The sequence below is a fragment of the Saccopteryx bilineata genome, chromosome 8, assembly GCF_036850765.1.
Source record: "Saccopteryx bilineata isolate mSacBil1 chromosome 8, mSacBil1_pri_phased_curated, whole genome shotgun sequence".
In the NCBI taxonomy this organism is placed as follows: domain Eukaryota; kingdom Metazoa; phylum Chordata; class Mammalia; order Chiroptera; family Emballonuridae; genus Saccopteryx; species Saccopteryx bilineata.
This window is the reverse complement of record NC_089497.1, coordinates 49,143,860-49,171,223: the sequence shown is the minus strand read 5'-3', so window position 1 is coordinate 49,171,223 and position 27,364 is coordinate 49,143,860. Positions and strand designations below refer to the sequence as shown.

General features: G+C 41.2%; 3 protein-coding genes across 6 annotated transcripts in view; 2 read left to right on the top strand and 1 right to left on the bottom strand.

The window, feature by feature from the left end:
* COX17 (cytochrome c oxidase copper chaperone COX17) overlaps positions 1–27,364 on the top strand; it is a 65,644-nt gene that overhangs the window by 35,529 nt on the left and 2,751 nt on the right. The gene's annotated exons all lie outside the window — the stretch shown is intronic.
* POPDC2 (popeye domain containing 2) overlaps positions 1–27,364 on the top strand; it is a 46,319-nt gene that overhangs the window by 16,204 nt on the left and 2,751 nt on the right. For 2 of the 3 annotated variants that reach the window (XM_066241564.1, XM_066241562.1), the window contains exon 4: positions 4,518–4,757. The exons of the other annotated variant lie outside the window; for it this stretch is intronic. In XM_066241564.1, coding sequence (XP_066097661.1) covers positions 4,518–4,603 — 86 coding nt within the window. In that variant the 3' untranslated portion in view covers positions 4,604–4,757. Of the gene's footprint in view, positions 1–4,517; positions 4,758–27,364 lie in introns of those variants that run through there. 3 annotated transcript variants of the gene reach the window in all.
* The window catches only part of PLA1A (phospholipase A1 member A), a 59,592-nt gene continuing 38,345 nt past the window's right edge, over positions 6,118–27,364 (bottom strand). The window contains exons 10-11 of one of the 2 annotated variants that reach the window (XM_066241560.1): positions 8,960–10,198; positions 6,118–8,676 (exon numbers count right to left, since the gene is read on the bottom strand). The gene's annotated coding sequence lies outside the window, so the exon portion shown is untranslated. Of the gene's footprint in view, positions 10,199–27,364 lie in introns of both variants that reach the window. The other variant, XM_066241559.1, reaches the window with a different exon arrangement.

Here is a 27,364-nt window from a genome sequence, read left to right as displayed (position 1 = left end):
GCACATGTGAGAGTCTTTCTGTCTGCCTCTTCTCCTTTTCTAAGTAAGGGGGGCAGGCCCTGAGAAACCCATCTCATCGTTCTTTGGGAAACACTGACAGATTTCCTGTGGAACTAGGTGAGGAAGGTTTCCAGGGTACATAAGGTAAATAAGTGAACGTTTGTAGATTTTGAAAAACAAGTTACATAACTAATGAAAGAGGCAAGACACGCGAATGTTCGGAGGTTAGATATTTGGTTTTATAGATTTGGAATGTGTCATCTCCTGTGGTACCAGTGTCCCTAGAACCATAGTTGAGCTAATTCTGGGGTAATTCCGAGAACCTATCTAGCACCCAAGGTTACTTTGTTGACCTCCTCCATTTGCGTTGTCCATTTTCATCGCCTCTTTCCCATTATGCTGCTATTCACCTCCCCACTCATCTACACCCCAGCCAGGTATAAAGACAGTGCCCTGTGGTCCTTCTCCTTCCACTCACCTACCCACCTGTGCACACTCAGCTCACAGCAGCTCCTGTGTTCTCGTGCTCTTCCTCGTTGCCTTCTCTTGACCGGTTCCTGTGTGTTCTCTATGTCTTCCCTCTTTCTGACTTCTCCTTGGGCCTCAGTTGCCTCCGTTAGCTGCTCTTAAGAAGAGAAACACCCTTTCCTTCTTCTCGGTTAATTCCCCCCATTCATATTTGTCCTCTACATCTTCTCCATTTTATTGTTCATGTATTTATCTATCTACCTTCTTTTCCTTTTCCCCTATTTTCCTGCCTTGCTCTGTCTCTTCTTTCTCCTAAACTACCCTGTACCCCCAGCTCAGTTCTTTATCTTGCCTCTTCCAAGATCCGTACTTCTCTCTCTGCCTATAAAGAAACCCCACTGAAATGAAAGCGTGAAAATTCCAGCTTTAGACCGCTGCGCATTTCATGCCTGAGGCTTCCCAAACTCTTGGAGGCAGGCAGCCTGATAAACAGAAAGAGACCTGGACCGGAAACCGGAAACCAGGCTTCCTTGTCTGGCTCTGCTACTTTTTGCAAACCACACAACCTCACTGAACCATCCTTTCTTCATCTGACCGATGGGCCCCCAAAGGCCCTCTTGGGTGTATGGAAGAGAGCAAAGGGTGATTGTCCAGAGGAGGGAAGGGGAAGCAGTCAGTCAGCAGTCTAATGGATTCATGCCCCGGGACACAAGAGTGCCTTTCAGCAAGCACTCTGCCTTCTAAGCACGATAATTTCCCTTCTAACCTAAGACTATCTTCCTCCCTGCTGGGTGGCGTGTCCTGCTCGGCTCAGAATCCCCTCCATTCTGTACCTGTGAAGAGTCTGTCACTTACTGTGTGATGACAGTGCAGATGTTCTTATGCGAAGGGAGGTCACCGACTAAAAACAGAGTTCCCAGGGGAGACAGACTTTTTGAAGAGAGTACAGTTTTCAGTCTTGAAGTGCCTAGACTTGAACGACCAGCGGGGGCTACTTAACGGGCAGAAGGAGTGCCGCTGGGAGCGTCCTCACACGGGGTCGGACAGCTAGATCCCGCACTAACCTCCGCCTGCACTAGGATCTTCTTACGTAATTCGATGGGCATTCTCCGCAGTGCTTGGTGTCGTACTCATAGGACATGCTCAATGACCACATCTGTGAGGTGGTCAGTTAAGTCAAACGATGAGTCCATTATCACTAATTAATTGAGAGCTGTCTGAAATTTGGCTGATTTTGATTATGTATGTGTTCAAGGTAAGCTGAAAACTCTGTGGTTGGAAAGAAAAAGTATATATTGTTTTCTTTCCCTCCATTATTTAAATAAAAAAACAAATGAGAAAGAGATTACAATCTAGAGACTGCCTGAGGCGTGCTCAGGAAAAGAGGCCAGGGTCAAAATAGAGTACCAAGGGCCAGGGAGCCAATTCAACAAACACTTACTGAGTAACTAGTATACAGGAGTGGGCAAAAGTAGGTTTACAGTTGTAACAAAGAGCTGTTGTAATAATCATAACCTGCACGCCTTTTTCCATACAAACAACTACAAACCAGCTTCTGCCCACCCCTGTATGTTTCGGGCACTGTGCCAGGCAATCACGAGTAACAGTGAAAGGAATTGAAGATGTTTAATGGCCAAGAGTAATATCTTCACATTTTAAAAAGAGGGGAATTAGCATTTGCCTCAATAGTTTAAAAAAATTTTTCCTATCAATTTGAGAGAGATAGAGGGGAAGGGAGAGAGAGAGAGAGAGAGAGAGAGAGAGGGAAGCATCAACTCGTTGTTTCACTTATTTGTTCCATTTAGTTTGTGCACTCATTGATCGCTTCTTGTATGTGCCCAGATTAGGGCTCGAACCCATGACCTCTGGCATGCTGGGGTCGACACTTTATCCACTGAGCAGCTCAGCCAGGGACTTGGTATAGTTCTTGAGGATGAAAATACATTAAAGGCTGACAGCTATAAGGAGGATTTCAGCTCACTATTAATAATGGGTTGCTTCACAGAATAGTGAGTTACTCGTCACTGAAAGAGTTCAAATGGGAACACAAAGAAATCATCTCAGAGATTTTTAAAGATGATTCAGGCTCTAAGAGAAGGATGCTTTGGGGATTGCTATTAAGGTGACTTCTAACTCTGTGATGCTATGATTCTCTGATTCTGAGATCTGACTCTAGTCCTGCCACTCAACTACCTTCAAGAGCAGTTCTTCATCTGCAGAACAGGACCAAGAGTGTAATAGATCATTAATACCTACTAATAGGTAGACAGGTAGACAGGTAACATCTGTCTTCCTTACCAGGTTGCAGTGTGAGGAGCAACTGAGATAAAATATATAAAGGCAGTTTGTAAGTTGTAAAGCACTAGTTTAATGTATAAGGAATTTATATGTGTTTGGAGTTGTTAGACAATCTCCCTCCTCCTGCCTCCTCCCTTTCTGTAAGAATTATACAAATTATACAATTTCCTCCTTTTGTTTCCCCCAGTCTGGTTTTTCAGGGAACAACAAAAGGAACAGCAAAAAAAGGTGAAGGCACTGCCTGACCAGGCGGTGGCACAGTGGATAGAGCATCGGACTGGGATACGGAAGGACCCAGGTTTGAGACCCCGAGGTCGCCAGCTTGAGCGTGGGCTCATCTGATTTGAGCAAAAGCTCACCAGCTTGAGCCCCAAGGTCGCTGGCTCGAGCAAGGGGTTACTCGGTCTGCTGAAGGCCCACAGTCAAGGCACATACAAGAAAGCAATCAATGAACAACTAAGGTGTTGCAACGCGCAACGAAAAACTGATGATTGATGCTTCTCATTTCTCTCCATCCTGTCTGTCTGTCCCTATCTATCCCTCTCTCGCACTCTCTCTCTCTGTCTCTGTTAAAAAAAAAAAAAAGGTGAAGGCACTAAGAAAGCTGCAGTAGCCCCTCGGCCCCTGAACAACTACGTGATGGGCAGCCGTCATGTTTTCCTCTGTTTGTTCAAGAGCAGACAGGCCACCATCACACTACATTCAGGCTCTTTCCCTCTGAACTGGCTGCAAGGTGCTTTGGGAGCTGTCAGTGCTGTTCAACAGCACTTTTCTCACAGACCCTGTAAAGCCTTCTAGGTGGAAAACTTGCCCTTGAAGGTGACATGACAGGTGATACCTGGAGATGTCCGGTTCTGGGTCTCCAGGTGGTAGCGCCGCTCCACCTGCCACGGCTGCAGGGTCAGTCAGTCTGGTCAATTAAAGGCAGCAGCTCCTTCCCGCCCTCTGGGTCACAGCAACCTGCAGCTGGGTCTCACTCCCAGGTTCCTCTACTCCTGTCCCAGAGGCCTAACCTACTTACCCCTCTCTGCACAAATAACAGACAGTGGTCTTCTAAAACTCACCATTCTTCCCTACAGAGGTTTTAAAAACTCATTCAGTAGTGCTACGGAGTAGAGTTCTATAGCTTCTTCTTTTTTAAAAAAAAAGTTTTTTTATTTACTCATTTTAGAGAGAAGAGAGAGAGAGAGAGAGAGAAGCAGGGAGGGAGGAGGAACAGAAAGCATTAACTCCTATATGTGCCTTGACCAGGCAAGTCCAGGGCCCCGAACTGGTGACCTCAGCGTTCCAGGTTGGTGCTTTATCCACTGCGCCACCACAGGCCAGGGTTATAGCTTCTTCATAGGAGGCAACAGAATTTGATCTCTTGGTCTCTTCACTTATAAATTGAGAGGACTACGCTATATAACTTCAAAGCTGACTCATCCTAATATTCTGGAATGAAATGATTCAAAGATATAACTGCTCCTATCATGGTAGGCATTGGGTGCAGTTCAAACATGGGGAATCATGCAGGGGTCCCCAAACTTTTTACACAAGGGGCCAGTTCACTGTCCCTCAGACCGTTGGAGGGCCACCACATACAGTGCTCCTCTCACTGACCACCAATGAAAGAGGTGCCCCTTCCGGAAGTACAGTGGGGGGCTGGATAAATGGCCTCAGGGGGAAAAAAAACAACTAAAACCCCTATGAGGTTAGGCAAGCCATTGGGAGCGACCGTGCTGAAATCCTCCCTCTTTTTCTTTCCACAGCTTCTAGAATTCCTCTCCAGAGCCACCCTCAAGTTATGTCCACTGGACTGGCCCCCTTGGCCCCAGTTCACACTCCTGAACTTTAAGGATCTATGGCCCATCGTTTTCTCTGGCCACGTTCATCTTCACAGGAAGGTGCTTGCGGCACACACCTCTTCTCCCCCCTGGAGGGCTCACGGGCAGGTCGAGGCGCACACAGAAGGTGGCCATCACGTTTTCCTGCTAGGAGAAGGCACCTAAGAGGGCAAAAAGCACGGGTTCCGTCCTTGACTACCGGCAGAATCCTGGCCGAGATACACAGCCTCTCTGCGCCTCCTCTGCAGACTGGGGTTATAAAACCCACCTCACAGGGCTGTTGTGAGGATTACTTGAGTTGATTTCGGTAAAGCGCCTAGGTAGGACGTGGCATGGCACCTAGTAAGCACACAGTCACCACCCAGTTCCTTTCTCTCTGTTGTTTCCTTGAACTTTCCGAAAGGATCAGGGAAGTCAGCTATCCAAGAAGTTCTCACCGTCTTGTTTTGTTTTGTTAGAATTCAATTTGTGGAAGCAGAAATGTTAAAACCTACCTTTTCTGTAAGCTGTTAAGTTCAACTTACAAATCTCCTGTTATATTTATGACCCTAGTTTTAAACAATAGTTTTTAAGAGGGATTTTTTAGAAATTTAGATGTTTCCTTAAACATTTAAAGTGGATTTATAAATTAAACATATTCTCTTTTACAGTTCTCTAAATACTTCAACTTATATTCCAGTTACCTACTGCTGTGTACAGTCATCACTAAAACAGTGATTTAAAATAGTCACAATGATGTATTTTGCTCATGAACGTGGGGCTTGACTGGTCTCAACTGGGCCGTTCCCACTCACGGTTTTTCATGCTGCTGCGTTCAGGCAGCGGCTAGGGTTTCAATCATCTCAAAGCTTCTTCGTACCTGTGTTTGGGGCCTAATCTGGGAAGACTCAAACAGCCCGAACAGCTGGGGATCCCTGGACATCTCCCACTCTCTCAATAGTTTGTTCACTTTTGTGGCTCAGATAGTCCTATGTTGTATGAATATATGGCAGTTTATTTATCCATGTACTACTGAGGATCTTTGGGTAGTTTCTAGCTTGGGGCAATTCATTTATAACAGCAACAGTGCTGTTGTAAACTTTCTTGAGCATATCTTTTGGTACATATATGTATACATTTCCTAGGTATACTGCTTACAAAAATTAGGGAATATTTTATCGCTTCATATTTATTTTGAAATATCCCCCTAATTTTTGTGAGCAATATATACACTTAGGACTAGATTACTAAGGCATAGGTTCAGCTATCCTAAGTATTGTCAGTTTTCCTAAGGGATTATATCAATTTATTTTCCCATCATCAGTGTATAAGAATTCTAGCTGTTTCTCATCCTCCCCAATAGTTGGCATTTCCATTAGAAAAAAAAAAAATTAGCGATTGGGGTGTATGTAGCAATATATTGTGTAGTTTTAATTTTTATCTCCCTGATGAATAATGAGGTTTAAGTACCTTTTGTGTTTTTGTCATTCACATATTCTCTATTGTGAACTGTCTATTCTAGTTCTTGTTTGTTTCTCTATTTGTTTGTATGCTTTTGCTTATTGACTTAAAGGAGTTTTTAAAACATTTAAGTTAAAAGTTCTTCATTGCTTATATATTCAAATATATTTGCCCACTTGATGACTGCTTTATTTTTCTCTAATGGTCTCTTTTGATGAACATAAATTCTTAATTTCAATGTAATAATCCACTCTTTCTCTCTGTCCTGGTGCATTCTGTCATGTTTAAGAACTCTTTTCCTCCCCTGAAAATATTCTTCTCTGTTGCCTTCTAGACATTCTGTTGTTTAACATTTCACAGTTAGAGCTACAATCAACCTGGCTTTGGTGTCTGTGTATGGAGTGACCTATGGATGGGATTTGTTCTTTTCCAGAGGATATCTAATAGACTGAGCACCACTTACCGATTATCCTGCTCCCTCTAGTGCTCAACGTCCCCTCTGCCATACACTGGGAAGTCTGCTTCTGGATCTTCTGTTCCATTAGTCTGTTTTTCTATCCGTTGTCAATTCTACCTGGTTGTAATTATTGTAGCTTTATAATAAGTTTCAATATCTGGTGATCTTCAAAATTTGTTCTTCAAGTCTTTGTTATTTTTGGCGTTTCCCTTTGTATTTCCACATAAATTTTAGAATCAGCTTGTTAACCTCCATAAAATTTTACACCCTGCTGGGATTTTTATTAGAACTATATTCACACTGTGAATCAGGTTGGTAAAAAATTGATATATTTATAATATTGATTTTTTTAATCCATGAATATAGTAGAGCACTTCATTAATTTCATCTTCTTTATTTTTCTGTCAATAGTGTTTTATAGATTCCCATGTAGAGATCTTTATACAGCTTTTGTTAGATCTATTTCTAGATAGTTGATTAATTTGATGCTACTGTAAATGTTATCATTGAATATTTTCTTACTTCCTAATTTTTTATTGCTGGTATGTAAATATATGATTGATTTTTTTGTATCTTGATCTTTCATCCAGTGATCTTGATAAAGTCTCTTATCAAATCTAATTATTAATCCATAGAATTTTTAGGATTTTCCACAGATTCAATTATGTTATTTGTAAATAATGATAGTTTTATTTCTTCATTCCTGACCTATACATACCTTAATTTTCATCTTTCTCCTTTTTTTGTGTGTGCTTTGTTACACTGGGTAGGACCTCGATCCAGTATGGGAATGACTAGAAGGGATGATGAAGACATCCTTCTCTCATTCTTGACCATAAAGAAGATGTTTTCAGTATTTCAGTATTAAGTATGATGTATGCTATTAGGTTTTTATGATACCCCTTTCAGGTTAAAGAAGTTCTATTCCTAATTTGCTAAAAGAATTTTTTAAGATTATGAATGAGTATTGAATTATCGAATATTTTCTGAATTCATTGAGGTTATTTTTCTCATTTATTCTGTTAGTGAATTACATTAATAGATATGTAAATGTTAAAACAAATCTGCATCTCTAGAACAAAGCCAATTTTATTATGCTGTAGTTCCTTTTTTATGTATTTCTGAACTTGGTTTGCAAATATTTTGTTTAGGGTGTTTACATCTATATATCTTGTAATATCATTCTCAGATTTTGATATCAAAGTTACGGTGGCTTTGTAAAAGGAGCTAGGATGTATTCTCTCCTTTTTCCCTATTCTCTGGAAGAGATTTTTAAACCACAGTTTTCTAACTCTTAGAATGTTTTTATTGATTGATTTTTAGAGAGAAGAAAGGAGAAGCAGAGAGAGAGAAACATTGATTTGTTCCACTTATTTATGCATTCATTGGTTGATTTTTGTTATGCATTCATTGGTTGATCCTTATATATTCTTGTATGTGCCAGGGATTGAACCCACAACTGTGGCACATCAGGACGACACTATAACCAAGTGAGCTACCTGGCCAGGGCCAGTTTTATAACATTTGATTCTCATCTCCCCACTTTAGCGTCTTCTCTCTGTGTCTTCTTCCCTCAATTGCCCATGCCCAAAACTCTGGAGTCTTTACAATAGTCTTGTTAGTTTTGTCTTTGAAATATATCCTGCATTCAACTCACCACCTCCACTGCCACCACTAATTTCAAGCTGCCATTATTTCACAACTACACTAACTTCAATAGACTTATAACTGGTCTTCTGATTTCTTCTATCCCTCCTCCCCATAATCTATTACACACACAGCAAAGTGGTCATTTAAACATATATATGATATCATTCTATTGCTCAAATTTTCAAATGACTTCCTATTACACTTAGAATAAATGCAAACTTCTTCCCATGTGACATTAGCCAGGAGAAATTTATAATGACTTAACAACACAGAGGTTTATTTTTCTCTTACTTAAAGTCTACCAAGAGTCTGCATGACCTGTTTGGGCAGCTGTCTCCATGTTTCAATTCAATGATTCAACCTACTTTGACTTTGTCACCTAAAGAAAGAAACATCTTGATACATCTGTGCTACTTCTTTGATGCTTTGGTCCAGAAATGACACAAATCTCTTCTGTCCACAGTCCATTGACTATAGCTAGTCCCACGGACACACTTAATAATTAACTTGTGCTTTGTTAATGAAAGAGCCTGGGACCTGTGGGGAAGCAAAAGGAATGCTTGGTGAGTACTACTCTTCTAGCTACCTATGACCCATAGACCCTGCCTACCTGTCTCTCCAACCACGTTTCATTCTGTCATTCTCACTCATCATGTTTCAGCAGCACTAGTCTTTTTGGTATTCCTTAGGCAGACCTCAACTCTTCCTAATTTAGGGCCTTTAAAGTTGTTTTTTGCTCTCTGGGATATGTTTCACTCTTGCTGACTTCTGGCCAATTAGTTCTCAGCTCAGATGTCACCATCCTAGCTAAGATACTCACCTCACCTTACCATCACCCTCGGTCCCTTTTTCCTGCTTGGACTATCTTCAGATTCCTATTTTTTCTTTCCTCTGTGCTTGGTAGAACTTTTCAACTTGTCTCATACAACTCCTACATTCTTTTCTCATTCTTTCCGCAATTACTCTGTGTGTTTATTTTCTTTCTTGTTTGAGTCTGTATCTTCCATGTACATTTCACAACAGAAGGCTCCCTCAGTCCTGAGAAATTCAGTAGCTCTCTTGTCAACCCTTGAGGGCTATTGTGGAGAATAAATGAAGCAATAAATAAACAACAGGAAAGATCTTACATTGTAAATTGAGAGTCAACATCACCTGAGGTACAGTGCCACCCTTTTAGCTGGAGGACCACCCAAGGAGGAATGCTGTTATATATACACAGTACACAGTACACAGCAAAGGATCCTTAGGATGGGGGCCTCTTTTAATGTATGTGTGTGCTCGTTCTTAAAAGGATCAGACCTAATATGGTAGAAAGTTGTGCTTTTATTATCTAATGATATATGTAATGGCAAAAGACATTTGGATTTTAAAAAGTTTTTAGATAAATTTGTGAATTAAAAAAATTAACCACAATAATATCTTTATATATTTCAGATATAGCATTACATATATGTATAAAACATTCAATGTAGTTTGTCTACAGGTATTTTTGAAATTATATGGATTTTTTAACCTCTAGATAAAAAAATCTTTGTCCTATAACTTCATATTTTCAGCAATAGAGCCTGATATATAGTCAAGATTAGCTCTAGCCTGACCAGGCGGTGGCGCCTCAGTGGATGGAGCATCGGACTAGGATGTGGAGGACCTAGGTGGAAACCCCAAGGTCGCCAGCTTGAGCATGGGCTCATCTGGTTTGAGAAAGGCTCACCAGCTTGAGTCCAAGGTTGCTGGCTTGAGCAAGGGGTTACTCAGTCTACTGTAGTCCCCCGGTCAAGGCATGTATGAGAAAGCAATCAATGAAAAACTAAGGTGCTACAAATGAAGAATTGATGCTTCTCATCTCTCTTCCCTCTGGTCTGTCTGTCTGTCTCTCTCTCTCTCTCTCTCTCTCTCTGTCACATACACAAAAAAAGATTAGCTCTAAGAAAAGAACAATAAATATTCTTTTATTTCATGAATACCAAATATCCACTGCTGTCAAACACTATGCTGGACACCAACCACATGCTTCACTATGTGAGTTACTCATGGTATCAGCCCTGAAGGAACTTGAGGCCTAGAAAAAGAGAGACACAAGTTATATGTCTGCTCCCCACTGTGCACCAAAGCCTTATTAAGTCAAGCTCCTGGGGCTTAACCCCTCGAAGGATTAATTTTTTCCTTTGTGAAACTGGCTTACTGTGGTCCATAAATAGTTTAAGATGAAGTTGGATCCCTGCCGCATATATAAACAAGCACTACATTAGTCCATTGTGGAAAACATTACACAAGTGGTTGAAACCAATAGATGACCAATAGTTGATTTCAGCAGAAGCTGTCACTTCCTATTTCTGCAATCCGAAAGGGTTCATGGAAAAGCTGACGTTGAGCTGTGCCTTCAAACACAAAGTTAGGCAAGGCAGAAGCAATTCAGATAAAAGAAAACCATACGTCAAAGTCCCGGAAGGTCTAAGGAAGGCATGCCTGGAGAAGACAGACAATCATGGCTCTTAGTGGCTAGCTGTGAAATCTGAGCTCTGACCAGAAGGCAGTGGGAAGTGGTCAGGGAAATGGTGCGTTCTAAGCAGTGCCGAGGGAAATGGCGTTCAGTGCATGCATACCTCAGAGTCTGGCAGTGAGTGGAGCCGTTCCCTAAATATTCATGTTCGGAAGGGTTTGAGTAGAGAGAATAAAACCACGGAAACAGTTGAGACCATTAAAATGGCCAGTGGGGTTGTGGGGCACCAAAGGCCTGAACATATGACCACAATGGGAACACAGCGGTAGATACACCTAGGAGAGCCCCTCAGGAGAATTGCCTGGGAGTGGAGTCTCAGAGGTCTGTACCTTCTTCCGTTTATATTCCTGGCACCCTGGTTTCCTGTAGACTTCCCACAAATATTGATAACTGAGAAAATGTGAGCAGTGCTCTCAACTGTTTCACTTTTACTTATCCTTGAATTTATACAGTGACACGTGTGTTCCGCTCAGAAATTTCCCTAGACATCATGGGATTTTAATTCACTTTCAGTTCACTTCTTTGACTTGATCTTTCCCAAGAGAGTGCTCTTTTGTCCAGCACATGATTTCGAATCATCAGCTGCTGAATGACGGATGCTCACAGCCTGGACTTGCCTGCTACTTCCTGTCCCTCCACCCTGACTCCCACTCAGCCCTCAAGGGTAATACAGATAAATACCCCTCCCTTCCCACATCCTCTTTGCCATCTACCCCACCCTTGTCAGAATTAACCTGTCCCCTTCAGGACTCTCAGAATCCTCTGGGACCACTTCCCCCAGCTGTCATCACCCACTCTAGACATCCTCTCTGGACACTTAGGGCTGGGTAGATTCTTCTTTTTATTATTAATTTTAATTTATTGTGTTAACATGGATTCAAGTGTCCCATTCAATATAACACTCTCACCCCCCACCCTCATGTCCCCCATTATACCCCCTTTGCTCCCCCAACTCCCTCCCCCTCCCTCTGGGATTTGCTGTCCTATTATTTGTATCTATGTGTTATGTGTAGTATATATAATTTCACAATCCCTTCACCTTCTCTAATCCCATCCCTTCATCCCCCTTCTCTCTGACAGCTGTCCCTCTGGTCCCTGTGACCCCGCCTCTGCCTCTATTCCGTTCCTCAGTTCACTTTGTTCATTAGATTCCACATTTAAGTGAGATCATATGATATTTGTCTTTCTCTGCCTGACTTATTTCACTTAGCATAATAATCTCCAGGTCCATCCATGCCATCGCAAAAGGTAAGATTTTCTTCTTTTTCATGGCCATATAGTATTCCATTGTGTATGCATAGTGTAACATCCACCGGGTACAAGAACAAACGTCGGAGACTTTCAGAAGTTAAGATGTTACTTTATTGGCCAGTTTAACCTGCGCAGGGGCGAACTCCCGAGATGTCCAGAGACACCGTGCCCACAAGGAGCTGCAAATGGGAGCCGCGCCTGGAGCTTACAGCCAGGCCCTTATATATCCTAAGTGAGCAAGCATAGTACAGAAGCAGATGTGGTAGTTTAGCTATTGGCTAGGGAGGTCACACGCAGCATAGCAACAGGGGCCGGTTTTAGCTTAGTGGCGAATTTCAAACCTAAACTTCTGATAAGGGTCTCTGACCTTCTTTGTTCCCAGCCTCACAGGAGCCATATCAGTCTCTGCTTCTTTTTTGGGTTGTTTTTTTCTTTTTTTTGCATTTTTCTGAAGCTGGAAACAGGGAGAGACAGTCAGACAGACTCCCGCATGCGCCCAACTGGGATCCACCCGGCACGCCCACCAGGGGCGATGCTCTGCCCATCCTGGGCGTTGCCATGTTGCGACCAGAGCCACTCTAGCGCCTGAGGCAGAGGCCACAGAGCCATCCCCAGCGCCCGGGCCATCTTTGCTCCAATGGAGCCTTGGCTGCGGGAGGGGAGGAGAGAGACAGAGAGGAAGGCACGGCGGAGGGGTGGAGAAGCAAATGGGCGCTTCTCCTGTGTGCCCTGGCCGGGAATCGAACCCGGGTCCTCTGCACGCTAGGCCAACGCTCTACCGCTGAGCCAACCGGCCAGGGCAGTCTCTGCTTCTTGAACGACCTTGGGCATGTTATTCCTAACAGAACAGGAGCAGGACCTGCCTGTAACCCTTAAGTTCCCTGTTCCATTAGTGCCCTGCTTATTTTCTGATCTTCTCTTGGTCCTTACACATAGCATCACTTTTTAACCCACTTGTCCACTGACAGACACTTGGGCAGTTTCCAGATCTTGGCTATTGTAGACAATGCTGCAATAAACATGGGGGTACATATCTTTTTTTGAATCAGTGATTTTGTATTCTTAGGATATATTCTTATAAGTGGGATAGCTGGGTCAAAAGGCAGTTCCATTTTTAATTTTTTGAGGAAACTCCATATTGTTTTCCACAGTGGCTGCACCAGTCTGCATTCCCACCAGCAGTGCAGGAGGATTCTCTTTTCTCCACACCCTCACCAGCACTTGTTGTTTGTTGATTTGTCAATGAGCGCCATTCTGACAGGTATGAGGTGATATCTCCTTGTGGTTTTAATTTCCATTTCTCTGATGATTGTGACGTTAAACATTTTTCATATGCCTATTGGCCATCTGTATGTCCTCTTTGGAGAAGTGTCTATTCAGGTTTTTTTTTTTTTGCCTATTTTTTAATTGTATTGTTTACCTTCCTGGTGTTGAGTTTTAGAAGTTCTTTATAAATTTTGGTTATTAACCCCTTATCAGACATATTGGCAAATAAGTTCTCCCATTGTGTGGGTTGTCTTTTAATTTTGTTAACGCTGTCTTTTGCTGTGCAAAAGCATTTTAGTTTGATATAGTCTCATTTGTTTATCTTGTCCTTTATTTCACTTGCCCATGGAGATAAATTGGCAAAAATATTGCTATGAGAGATATCAGAGAGTTTACTGCCTATGTTTTCTTCCAAGATGTTCATGGTTTCATGACTTTACATTTAAGTCTTTTATTCATTTTGAGTTTATTTTTGTGAATGGTATAAGCTCATGGTCTAGTTTCATTTTTTTCCATGTACCTGTCCAATTTTCTCAATACAATTTATTAAAGAGACTGTCTTTATTCCATTGTATACTCTTGCCTCCTTTGTCAAATATTCACTGACAGTAAAAAAAAGGAGTGGATTTATTTGTGGGCTCTCTGTTCTATTCCATTGATCTGTATACGTGTTCTTATGCCAGTGCCAAGCTGTTTTAATTACAATGGCCTTATAGTATAACTTGATATTAGGAAGTGTGATAACTCCCCCTTTAGTCTTCATTTTCAAGATTGCTGAGTCTATTCGTGTTCTTTTTTGGTTCCGTATAAAGTTTTGAAATATTTGTTCTATATCGGTGAAGTATGCCATTGGTAATTTAATAGGAATTGCATTAAATTTATAGATTGCTTTGTGTAATATAGACATTTTAATGATGTTTATTCTTCCTATCCACAAACACAGTATATGCTTCCACTTGTTTGTATCTTCCTTGATTTCTTTTTTCAATGTCTTATAATTTTCCAAGTACAAGTCTTTTACCTCCTTGGTTAAATTTACTCCCAGGTGCTTTCTTTTTTTGTTGCAATTGTGAAGGGGATTGTTTCCTTAATTCTCTTTCAGATAGTTCATTGTTGATGTATAAAAATGCCACTGATTTCTGAATATTAATTTTACACCCTGCCACCTTGCTGAATTTATTTATTAGGTTTAGTAGTTTTCTGACACTTTAGGGTTTTCAATGTACAGTATCATGTCACCAGCAAATAATGATAATTTTACTTCTTCCTTTCCAATATAGATGCCTTTTATTTCTTTATGTCTGATTGCTGTGGCTAGGACTTCCAGAACTATGTAGAATAAGAGTGGTAAAAGGGGACATCCCTGCCTTGTTCCTGTTCTTAAGGAGATTGCTTTTAATTTTTGCCCATTGAGTATGATGTTGGCTGTCGGTTTGTTGTAGAGGGCCTTTATTATGATGAGGTATGTTTTCTGTATTCCCACTTTTCTGAGAGTTTTTTTTTTTTATTTATCATAAATGGGTGCTAGATTTTATCAAATGCTTTTTTTGCATATGATATAATCATGTGATATTTTATCCTTTCTTTTGTTTATGTGATGAATCATATTTGTTGATTTGTAAATGTTGTACCAACCTTGCCTCCCCAGGATGAATTCCACTTGATCATGATGTAGAATTTTTTTAATGTTTTGCTGATTCGATTTGATAATATTTTGTTCAGAAATTTAGCATCTATTTTCATCAGGGATATTGTCCTATAGTTTTCTTTCATTGTAGTGTCTTTACCTGGTTTTGGACTGGGGATAATGCTTGCCTCATTAAAAGAGCTTGGAAGTCTCCCCTCCTCTTGAATTTTTTGGAATAGCTTAAGAAAGATAGGTGTTTGAATGTTTGGTAAAATTTGTCTGTGAAGCCATCTGGTCCAGGACTTTTTGTTTGCTGGGAGGTTCTTGATAACTATTTCAATTTTATTTTTTGTAATCAGTTTGTTTAGGTTTTCTGATTCTTCCAGACTGAGTTTTGGAAGATTGCATGTTTCTAGGAATTTATCCATTTTGCCTAGGTTGTCCAATTCTTTGACACGTAGATCTTCAGAGTATTATCTTACAATCCTTTGTATTTCTGCAGTGTCAGTTGTTACTTCGCCACTTTCATTTCTAATGTTATTTATTTGAGTCCTCTTTTTTTCTTGATAAGTCTGGTTAAAGGTTCATCAATCTTGTTTACCTTTTCAAAGAACCAGCTCTTGGTTTCACTGATCTTTTGTATTGTTTCTTTAGCCTCTATGTCATTTATTTCCACTCTGCTCATTATTATTTCCTTCTTTCTACTTCCTCTGGCCTTTATTTGTTGTTCTTTTTCTAGTTCTTTTAGATGCAGGGTTAAGTTGTTTATTTGAGCTTTTTTTTTTTTTTTTTTTTTTTTTTTTACTTAAGGTATGCCTGTAATGCTACAAACTTCCCTTTCAGGACTGCTTTTGCTGTGTCCCATAAATTTTGAGTTGTTGTATGCTAATTTTCATTTGTTTCAAGGAAATTTTTAATTTCTACTTTGATCTCATTGTTAACCCATCCATTATTTAATAATATGCTATTTAGTCTCCAAGTTTTTGGATGTTTTTCAGTTTTCCTATTGTAGTTGATTTCTAGTTTTATGCCATTGTAATCAGAGAAGATGCTTGATATGATGTCAATCTTCTTAAAGTTATTGAGACTTGTTTTGTGTTCTAACATGTGGTCTATCCTAGAGAATGTACCATGAGCACTTGAAAAGAATGTATATTTTGCTGCTTTAGGGTGAAAGGTTCTGAAGATATCAATTAAATCCCATTGATTTAGTTTATCATTTAAAGCTGCTGTTTCTTTGTTAATTTTCTGTCTGGAGGATCTATCCATTCATGTTAGTAGGGCATTAAAATCCCCTACTATTATAGTATTGCTGTTGATCACCTTTTATATCCATAAAAATCTGCTTTATATATTTAGGTGCTCCTATATTAGGTGCATAAATATTTACAATGGTTATATCCTCCTGTTGGATTGCTCCCTTTATCATTATGTAGTGATCTTCTTTATCCCTTACTCTAGCCTTTGTTTTAAAGGCTATTTTGTCAGATATAAGTATTGCTACTCCAGCTTTTTTTTTTCATTCCCATTTGCATGAAATAGTTTTTTCCATCCCTTCATTTTTAGTCTATCTGTATCTTTTGTTCTGAGGTGGGTCTCTTGTAGACAGCATATGTATGGGTCCTGTTTTCTTATTCACACAGCTACCCTAATGGCTTTTGATTGGAGCATTTAATCCATTTACATTTAAGGTTATTATTGACATATACTTATTTACTGCCATTTTATTCTTAAATCTACAATCTTCTTTTTCTCGATTTCTTATTTTTTCCTTTGCTCTTTTTACAGTAGGTCCCTTAACATTTTTTGCAGTACTGGTTTGGTTGTAATGAATTTCTTGAGGTTTTTTTTTTTTGTTTGTTTGTTTGTTTTGTTTTGTTTGGCAAGCTTTTTATTTCTTCTTCAATTTTAAATGATAGCCTTGCTGAACGAAGCAGTTTTGTTTGTAGGTTCTTGTTTTGCATCACTTTGAATATTTCTTGCCAATCCTTTTTGGCCTCAAGTGTTTCTGTTGAGAAGTCGAATGTCATCCTTAAAGAGGATTCTCTGTAGGTAATTAACTGCTTTTCTCTCATAGCTTTTAGTATTCTTTCTTTATCTCTTAAGTTTGGCATTTTAATTATGATGTGTCTTAGTGTAGGCCTCCTCGGGTTCCTCTTTAACAGGATTCTCTGTGCTTTTTGAACTTGAGTGACTTTTTTCCTTCATCAGTTTAGGAAAATTTTCAGCTAACATTTCTTTAAACAGATTCTTTATCCTTTGTTCATTCTCTTCTCCTTTAGGAACCACTATGATGCAAATGTTGTTTCTCTTCATGATGTCACAGAGTTTCCTCAGTCTTTTTGTGCCTCTTTTCATTTTGCTGCTCTACTTCTGTGCTTATGTTTATCTTGTCTTCTAAATTGCTGAGTCAATCCTCTGCTTCATCCAGCCTGCTGTTGATTCCTTCTGGTGTAGTTTTCATTTCTGATATTGTATTTGTCATTTCAGACTGGTTCTTTTTTATGATTGCCACTCCCTTTTCGATGCTAGCTATCTTTTTATTTAGGTGCTCATTTTGTCCATCCATTGTTGCTCTAAGATCCCTGAGCATCCTAAAAATCATTATTTTAAACTCTGCACCTGGTACTTTGGTTACTACCATTTCAGTTGGTTACTACCATTTTTTTTTCAGTTCTTTTTCTGGGAATTTCTCTTGTTGATCCATTTGGATCGCATTTATTTATCTACCCATTTTGTTTGTGTATTAGGTAGCACTGTCTGACTTTGAAATTTTTTTGAGTCTTTATGAGGAAGATGGGCTCGGTGGTACTGTCCTCCAGGCCACTTGTTTTCCTTGTTCTAGGAATGCTTCTTGAGGGTACTATTTTCCTTCCTGTTGTATGTGAGTATTGAATACAGTTAGTCTTTTTATGGGTACCGTTATTCTAATAGGCTGGCTGGATCTAAGGGTCAACTTTGATCATGTGTATTACACACTGTGCAATGTCTGTCCTGCTGGGCATATTTATTCTCCACAGTATCTGGTGCCTGATAGACTCCTCCTTTGGGCATGATACTTGTGTAGCTAGCTGAGTCTAGGGTTGGTGTTGTCTGTCACTCACTACCAATTGTGTTGGGTTTAGATCTTCTTGTCTTGGCATCAGCTCTTGTTTGTAACCTCTTGTGGGTTACCTGTCTGCAGTTACTGCTCTTTTTGCTGTTTGTGTCTGCATTTTCTGCACCTGGGTAGTGTGGGAGAGGCCTACCTGTGTATAAGGTTCAGCTTCCACCTTCTTAGAGATGACAGCAGCTCCATAAAACTCCCAAGCTTCGTAAGATTTGCCTCCACTTTTCAGCTGCTCCACCTCCTCTTGCAGCTGCCTGGTCTTCCCACAGAGTCTTCTGTAGAAAGACTGTAGTGTGGGCTCAGACTGGCCTCACCCAACCAACCCCTCTACAGGTTGCAAGCTTGTTTGGTTAGGGAAGCAGAGATTGGGAATACAATGTTATTGGGACCCCTTATTTTAGGGGTCTCTTGGTCAGGAGCTCAGTACAGCTAATGCGGCCCCTACTCCAGAGCCTAATCCCTTAGCCACTGCTGGATACTCAACTTTTATTTCTCCCCAACAAGGTGAGCAGCAGGTTCGGATCGAGTGGGGCCACCAACAGTCCCCTCTGCAGAAGTTCTTACAGCTGGTGAGATCCTGGTCTCAGGGAGAAAACTAATAGAGTCCTCTCCTGGGGCTGACTGTGGCCCCCCCCCCCAGAAAATGGCTAAGCTCTTTGACTAGATCCAACAATAGACTCATAGAGACCCACACTTTTAATGTCCATGCTCCAAGCCTCTCTCCCTTCTCTTTGTGGAATCTAGCCCAGCATGGCAGGATATCCAGCACCCAGGCCAGCTGACTGTGAAGCTCCACCTTATCCAATGCACATGAGCCACTGTGCTGGTGCTGATCACAGAAAGTCGAACTCACCTTAGCTAGGCCAGGTGTGAGGTGCCCTTCCTTAGGATACCACTCTAGGAAAAGTTGTTAGGTCCTGAACTGATGCTCTCTGCATCTTGCCATTGGATGTGCCAGCCCAGGGCCTCCCTGGCAGGAACCCGGCACAGACCAATGGGAGACACTGCCCATGACTGGCCCTCAGCAACCTTCTTGGAGCTACAAGCAACCCAGAGTTTGTGGCTGCCTCTGCTGGGTCCAGGTACTCATGGAAATACTAAGCTGCACACCTAGGCTGCCTTTTACCCACACTGGGCCTGGAGGAGAGTCCACTTAAAAGGCCAAGGTTCCCTGAGCCCTGCCTCTTGCAGCCTCTCTCTGCTTGTTGGGCTCAGCCACTGAAAAAACCTCTGCTAGAGTCTAGAGCCCGAGGCAATTCAGGAATTAGGAAGGGTGGTGAGTGTGGCTCTGCCCCTTGGCCCCAGGTTTCAGTCTGTCCAGACTTTTTCCACAAGTAGGGTATGGCCCCAGGAGTCTTGTGGGTGTGGCCTCTGAGACCCAGAGGTGTGGCCTGCCCACATTCCGGACAGTTTCTACCGAGTCTGCTGTGAGGCAGAATTAGCAGTCTTAGACTTAGGAGCATGTGGGGGAAAGCTCTGGCCTCAACACCAGAAAACTGAGTCATTGACATGCCCCCTGCTTCATGGCATTTCAGAACAACCCCATTTCCATGACTGGGGTAGCAGAGACTCCCAAAGGCAGAGCAGTTGATTTTCTCTAGGCTGATGCTGCTCAGAGGGGACTGCTCCACTCAAGAAAGATGGCAACTACAGTATTGGAGAATGACTCAGCACAGGGGTTCTAGTGGCTGTCCACCACAGTGTCTCTCCCTGGGCCTCCAACTTTACTTTCCTCACGCAACTCTAGTCCTCTCAGCCTTCCCTCCGCCAGAGCCTGAAGTAATTGGCTGTGAAAGAGATTTTTTTGTGCAGGCCCTTTAAGACCGATCCTGCATCTCCAAGAGCTCCATCTCTTTCTTGAAGACAGAAACCCTGCTCTTTTCACTTCCAAATGCTGTTTGGGTGGCTCTTCTAGGCTCTGGGGCTCTAGGCTGGGGCTCTGGGCCTGGGGTTTAGGACTCACACCTCTCAGGGCACCCCTCCCCATAGTGAGAGTCCCTTTGGACCCTCAGCCACTGCTCGCTGCTGGGAGAAGGGCAGTGCTTTCCACTTCTCTGCCCTTCCTACCAGTCTCGGTGTGGCTTCTTCTGTGATCCTTAGTTATAGACTCTTCTTCGTTTAGTCTAAACTTGGTTTTTCAAGATGATTGTTCCTAAATTAATTTGTAATCCAATTTGGTCCTGGGAGGTGACAGTTGGAATGTTTGCTTACTCAGTCGCCATCTTGGAATCTCTCCCTGTGTAGATTCTTACTTATTGCTGTGGGCCCAGCACCTCATGTGGTGCCATGTACCTGACATCTAGTTGGTAATTATTAGATCTTTGTTAAACTCAGTTGCTCCACATGGGTGAGATTAACACTTGGGATTTTAAGAGATGTGTAGTTCCACTTTCTAGTTTTCTCATTTCTAAATCCCTATTCCAGACACAACACTTTCTCTTTGACTCTCGCATGATTGAGGGAGGAGATTCTTTCTGTATGGTTTCTCCAGGCCCTACCCAAGAGCTCAGGTCTGATGTCCCCAATCCACCTCAACTCTTGCCCATCAGCAACTAAACCTTCTCACCCTGCTTCTACCCCAGGGATTTTGAGGACTGAGCTGGGGACATGGGACTTGAATAGGATTGAAGTGATTAGAGGAGCTACCTTTGGACTGAGCTTTTTTTTTCAAATTTTTATTTATTTATTCATTTTAGACAAGAGAGATAGTGAGAGTGAGAAGGAGAGAGAAAGAAAGGGAGAGATAAAGGGGGGGGAGGAGCAGGAAGCACCAACTCCCCTATGAGCCTTGACTAGACAAGGGCAGTGTTTTGAACTGGTGATCTCAGTGTTCCAGGTCAATGTTTTATCCACTGCACTACCACAGGTCAGGCAGACTGAGCTTTTGATAAAATGTTAGATGACTGCCCAAGGGTATTTATTTCTCATCTGGATAATTTATCAAACATTCCTAGAATGGCAACTAAAGATAATTCATTTATCCCACTGTGTATGCTATAGTGTTTTAAGTAAATTAGAGATCACCAACATGGACACACAAGAGCTCTTATTATTATTTTCCTATTAATGTGTAAGGTTCTGAAGAGATAGTCTTTTCCTCTTATTTGTATTTACATCCTCAGCACCTAACACCTGGACACTTTTTCATTACCAAGTAATGTGTGTTAAATTATGTTTTAGAAAAAGAGGATGCGATGGCATAAGTGGACATTGGGTTAGTGTCCTATCAACATAATGTAGGGTTAAGAATACAAAACCCCGGGGCTAGACCACCTGCGTTCAAATTTCAGCTCTGCCACTTACCTTGGAGTCATTCGTTGCCTAGTTGCTTAAATGCTCAGTATGTCAGCTTGTTCAGAGGTAAAATGACAATATGAAAAGAACTTATCTCACGTGTTTCTTTGTGAGAATTGAATTAATATACATATATTATATACTAAAGCACTTAAAACTATGCTTGACACATAGTAAACATTCAATATATTGCAATTACAATAAGATTCAGCCTTCAGATCAGTGCCTAGTACATACTAGGCTTACAATACAGGTTTGCTGAATGAATGAAAATCCGGTTTTTATAGTGCTTATCTCCAGTTTTATCCATTTTCCTATACTCTCCAGATAAAAAAAAATACAGTAGAGAAGAGCCTCTAAATTGGACCTTGGGTTGAGAGTCACAGGAAATGCTCTTGAGATTGGGGTGGATTGAATTTCAAGTCTGAACCAGGAAGGCTAAGTGAGTTTTAAAGATGAGAGGGCTGGTGACTGCAAACGAGAGAGGCATTTTTAGTTGAGTCAGTCTGACTTTAGTGCCACAAAGAGGGGTGGCCACATCTTGGGGCTCCCTTTCCGGGATATTTTTCTAGATCTCTTTCTACTTCTCTACCCTTCAGTTCTGTCCAAAATAAGAATCCATCTCCTGGCTTAGGCCTGGTAGATATTAGAGACCCAGAGTTTCAAGGCAGCAGCAGGAATTTACTGCAGATAAACACTGTCCTTTGTCTTCAAAAAGTGATTAAAGTGCCCTGGCCGGGTAGCACAGCTGGTTAGAGCATCACCCCCATATGCCAAAGTTGTGGGCTCCATCCCAGTCAGGGCACCTACAAGAATCAATGAATGAATACATAAATAAGTAGAACAACAGGTCGATGTCTCTCTCTCTCCCCCACTACCCCCGCTTACCTCCTCAAGTCAATAAATAAATACATATTTATTTTTAAAGTTATTAAAGCTTACACTCATATGTAATGAAGAGTAACTTAGAATTATTAAGATCCAGGTTTTGAAGTGCACTCTAAATGAGAGAGCAGCCATGCTTTTCTCTAGAGGCTGTTGGAATTTGGGCAATTTCCTTCTTCTTTTTGGGCCTTGGTTTCCTCTCCTGATACTCTGTGGCTTGATGACTAATTGATGACTTACAGACAAGCATTGTTTAAAGAGCACAGTATAGCCTGACCAGGTGGTGGCACAGTGGATGGAGTGTTGATCTGGGACACTGAGGACCTAGTTTGAAACACCAAGGTCGCCGGCTTGAGTGAAGGCTCATCTGGCTTGAGGGTGGGGTTGTGACTTGAGTGTGAGTTAATAGACATGACCCTATGGTCACTGGCTTGAGCAAGGGGTCACTGGCTTGGCTAGAGACCCCCAGTCAAGGTACGTATGAGAAAGTAATCAATGAACAACTAAAGTGCTACAACTGAGTTGATGCTTCTCATCTCTCTCCCGTCCTGTCTGTCTGTCTGTCTCTCTCATTTAAAAAAAAAGAAAGGAAAAAAAGGAAATATACACTATAATTATTATATTATATTATTATTATATTATTATATTATATCAACCTAGTGAGGGCTAGGAATTTCTTCTGGGAAACAGTTAAGAGAGAAATCAAGGAAGAAAGATAAGGATCTAGTCATAGACATTCCCTAAATTCTAGGTTAAGAAATTAAGAGATCCCTTATTCTAAGATGTCAGAAGAATCCAGTGAAAACTTTAGAGTGAGAAAATGATACATCAAATGGTTTATAGAAAGAATTATCTGACACAGGTAAAGAGAGCGAACTAGAGTAGAAAGAAGCTAGAAAAAAGAGACCAGTTTAGAGGTTTGTGCCCAATCCAGGGCCTTACTATGTGTTCAAGGCCATAGATAGGAAAGAACAGACAATCAGAAAACATTTTGAAGAAAATGAGACATAGTATCTGAGTGTAAATCACATATGAGGAGGGAGGAGGAAAATGATTCTTCCTTCTCTCTCTCTCTCTCTCTCTCTCTCTCCCCCCTTCCTTCCTTCCTTCTTTCTCTTTCTCTTTCTCTTTCTTTCTTTCTCTCTCTCTCTCTCTCTCTTTCCTCCCTCTCTCCCTCTCTCCCTCCCTCCCTCTCTCCTTCCTTCCTTTTTTTCTTCTTTCTTTGCTTTACTTGCCCATTTTCTTTCCTTCTTTTAAGCACAATGATGCTTCTGGGTCAAAGATGACTTAAGCTTCAAGCCTGAATATTGGTTCATGGTGATGGCTATTAACTCTAAGGAGAGGAAGAACAACTTTGGGAAAGATGTTCATTTAATTTAGGATGAATTTAGTTTGGGCTGTTGTCAGGACACTGAATGGTTACATAAAGCAAATATTCATGGTTTCATAAGTGGAAGAGTGAATGCTGAAGGCCAGGAAGGATTTCTGGGCCTTCATAGGGGCATGGATAGGCTAGTTGAATCACTTCTGAGCTTAAGTAGAAGAAGCCAACCTCCTCTGGGATACAAGCAGAGTTGCGATAGTCACCCCAGGGCCTGGGTATGCCCAAAAATGAGTTTAAAGATGTGTTTAAGGCTGGGAGAAATAGTGTATGTCACTTTTTTTTTTAATTGAGAGCAAGGGAGGCAGAGAGACAGATTCCCGCATGTGCCACAGGATCCACCAGGGGCAAGCTCCCTATGGGGCTCTGCCCATCAGGGTCATTGCTCCATTGCTTGGCAACTGAGCTATTTTTAGTACCTGAGGCAGAGGCCAGGGAGCCATCCTCAGGCCTGGGGTCAACTTGAGCCAATCGAGCCATGGCTGCAGAAAGGGGGAGAGAGAGAGAGGGAAAGGGGGGAGGGGGAGAGGAGCAGATGGTCACTTCTCCTGTGTGTCCTGACAGGGAATTGAACTCAAAGCATCCACACTCTGGACCAACGCTGTACCACTGAGTCAACTGGCCAGGGTCTGTATGTCACTTTCAGAATGTCACTTAGGACCACTCAACAAGGAGATCAAGGAACAGATGAGAATTCATCAATGTAGGAAGATTTGTTTCAATATAATTTTCTTTATATATAGCTAGAGCTTTCTCCTATAAAGATATATTAAGATTAAAATGCAACACTGGCAGATAAAAATTTAAATACAGATGCATAAATAAAGACCATTCCTGACACTTATAGATACCCACCCTTCCTTGAGAGTTCAGCCTCTCCGTGCCTGATCTTCTTTCCTTGCCTTTGTCTACATCGTTAGAACTCTGTCTTCAACTCAAGGAGCTTTCGTGGCATGCTTACAGTGTGGGAGACATAGAGAATGAGAGCACATAGTCCTTGCCTAAACTGAAGAATGTTTACAGTCTCATCAGAGAAGCCTGACAGACATGCAATAAACTACTGCCGTTGCAAGGCAGCATGGAAACTGGACCAAGTGACACATGCGTGGTTAGGCTTCTTGGGAGAGAGAGAACTGAAATTGAACCTTTAATGACTGGAATCTGAAAAGGGTAACATGGGCAGTAGTCACAAAGGCATAGGAGTGGCATTGTCCACAGTATGATTTCAGGCAATTTCAGCACAGCGCGGGAAATGGCAGGTAATTTTACTTAGATAGAGTGGAGGCAGGCCGGAGAGATCTCTATTTAGATAAGACATTTTGGATAAGACATCTAACACTAGCAACCAACTTGAGCAGGCTAACCTATACAGCATGGTGGCTAGTGCCCAGATTTTAGAGTCAGATGGCTTAGTGTGAACTCTGACTTCACCCATTGCTAGTTGTATGACCATGGCCAAGTTGCTTAATTTCACTGTCTTTCAGTTTCCTCATTTGAAAAATGAAGTTAATATATGCAATTGCTGGAAAGGTTACATAAGATAATTTATGTAAAGGGATTAGAATGCTACCTGACGTACTAAATGCAAATGTTTTGGAAGTTTTAGCTTTTACTTTCTCTTTTATAACTTCTTGTATTGGTTGAAATTTTTTAGATGAGTGGAATTTTATAATCATAAAAAAATAATAAGGCTTTATTTTTATTTTATTATTTTTTTAAGTGAGAGGACGGGAAATAGTGAGGTAGACTCCTGCATGGGCCCCTACTGAAATTCACCCTGCAACCCCATCTGGGGACGATGCTTAAGTACCTAGCTACTTGTAGCAAATGAGGCTGACACACTCGTACCAGCCAGGCTATCCTCAGTGTCTAGGACCACACTTTAACAAGCCACTGGTTAAGAGAGGGGAAGAAGGAGAGAAAGAAAAGAGGTGATGGGGGAGAGATGCAGACAGTCACTTCTCCTGAGTAGCCTCACTGGGAATCAAACCCAAGATGTCTATACAGCAGGTCGATGCACTATTTACTGAGCCACTGGCCAGGGCCAATAAGGTTTTATTTATTTATTTATTTATTTATTTATTTATTTATTTATTTATTTATTTATTGTATTTTTCTGAAGTGAGAAGTGGGGAGGCAGAGAGACAGACTCCCACATTCATCCAACCAGGATCCACCCAGCATGCCCACTAGGGAGCTATGCTCTGCCCATCTAGGCTGTTGCTCCATTGCAACTGGAGCCATTCTAGCACCTGAGGCAGAGGCCATGGAGCCATCCTCAGCTCCCAGGCCAATTTTGCTTCAATGGAGCCTTGGCTGTGGGAGGGGAAGAGAGAGATAAAGAGAAAGGAGAGGGGGAGGGGTGGAGAAGTAAATGGGCACTTCTACTGTGTGCCCTGGCCGGAAATTGAACCCAGGACTTCCACATACCAGGTCAACACTCTACCACTGAGCCAACCAGTCAGGGCCTAAGGCTTTATTTTTTAATGTTCATCACAACTCACCCCTAGGGAGTTTCAAAGCTCTGAAGATTCCTGTGTCTGAATGAATGCCCCTATAATTCTGAAGGGAAGAAAGTTACTCCCATTTCACAAATGGGTAACCGGTTAGCCAACTTGGAATAATCTGAACACCATGTGGTAACTCCAAAGCAGAAATTTGGCAATTTAGGCTATTTATCTTAGGGGAAAAAATACTTGAATAAATAATTGCAAGGAAACAATTTCTTTCAACCATTGTCAAAGTGTACGTGAATTGATATGACATTTTTGGAAAGTAATTTAGCATTAATAACCTTTGGATATATCTGTTGACCAAGCAATTCTCACCAAAGATATTGACCATGTAGAAATGAAGGTACCAGTATGAAAATAGATGTATAAAAATGTCTATTGCAGCATCATTTTGTAGTTGGAAAAAAAACTGGACACAACCTTAATGTTATCCACAAAGAAAATGGTTGGCCAAAATATAGCATATCTATACTGTGGAATATTAGACAACTAGTGAATAATTTAGATCTATGTATATAGTACTGGGAGGGATATTTGTGATATGTTAAGTGACAAAGAAAAATTGTAGAGTGATATGTATGTTATGATTTTTTTTGTTAAATAAACCCAAAACAAAAAAACAACTTTGTGTATATATTTGTATTAAAATGGAGAAATGCATAGATGGCTGCACACCAAGCTATTAACATTGATTACCTCAGGGCCATGGTAACTATATATCTACAGTTTGACTTGTTAAATGAATATGTATTGCTTTTTTAATTAAAAAAAATATATATATATATTTATGGCCTGACCAGGCGGTGGAGCAGTGGCTAGAGCATTGGACTGGGATGCAGAGGACCCAGGTTTGAAACCCCGAAGTCCCTGGCTTGACCGTGGGCTCATCTGGTTCGAGCAAGGCTCACCAGCTTGAGCCCAAGGTCATTGGCTTGAGCAAAGGGTCACTCGATCTGCTATAGACCCCCAGTCAAGGCACATAGTTGATGCTTCATCTCTCTCTCTCTGTCTCTGTCATACACACACACACACACACACACAAATATATATATATATTATATATATATATAAATATATAATATATATATATATTAAAGTGTTGAAAATTTGGTAAGGAAATTAATACAAAGATTAAGATTGAAAAGAAATTACCAAGCTGCTTGAAATGAATCTCAGTACCCAGAGCCTGAATTACAATCTTATTTTAGGAAGACCTCCTAAAAATAAAATATAATAAGTGCTATCAAGGTTTTAAAATATAAAAACAAACAAAAACAAAGAAAAATCTTATGGGGTGGCTGTGGTTTTTGTTCAGTAATCGCTAAATTATCCCAAAGAGAAGAATTAGGAGATCGTGGGTGGATATATTTGCTCCAGGGAATGTGGCTATTTCAGAAAT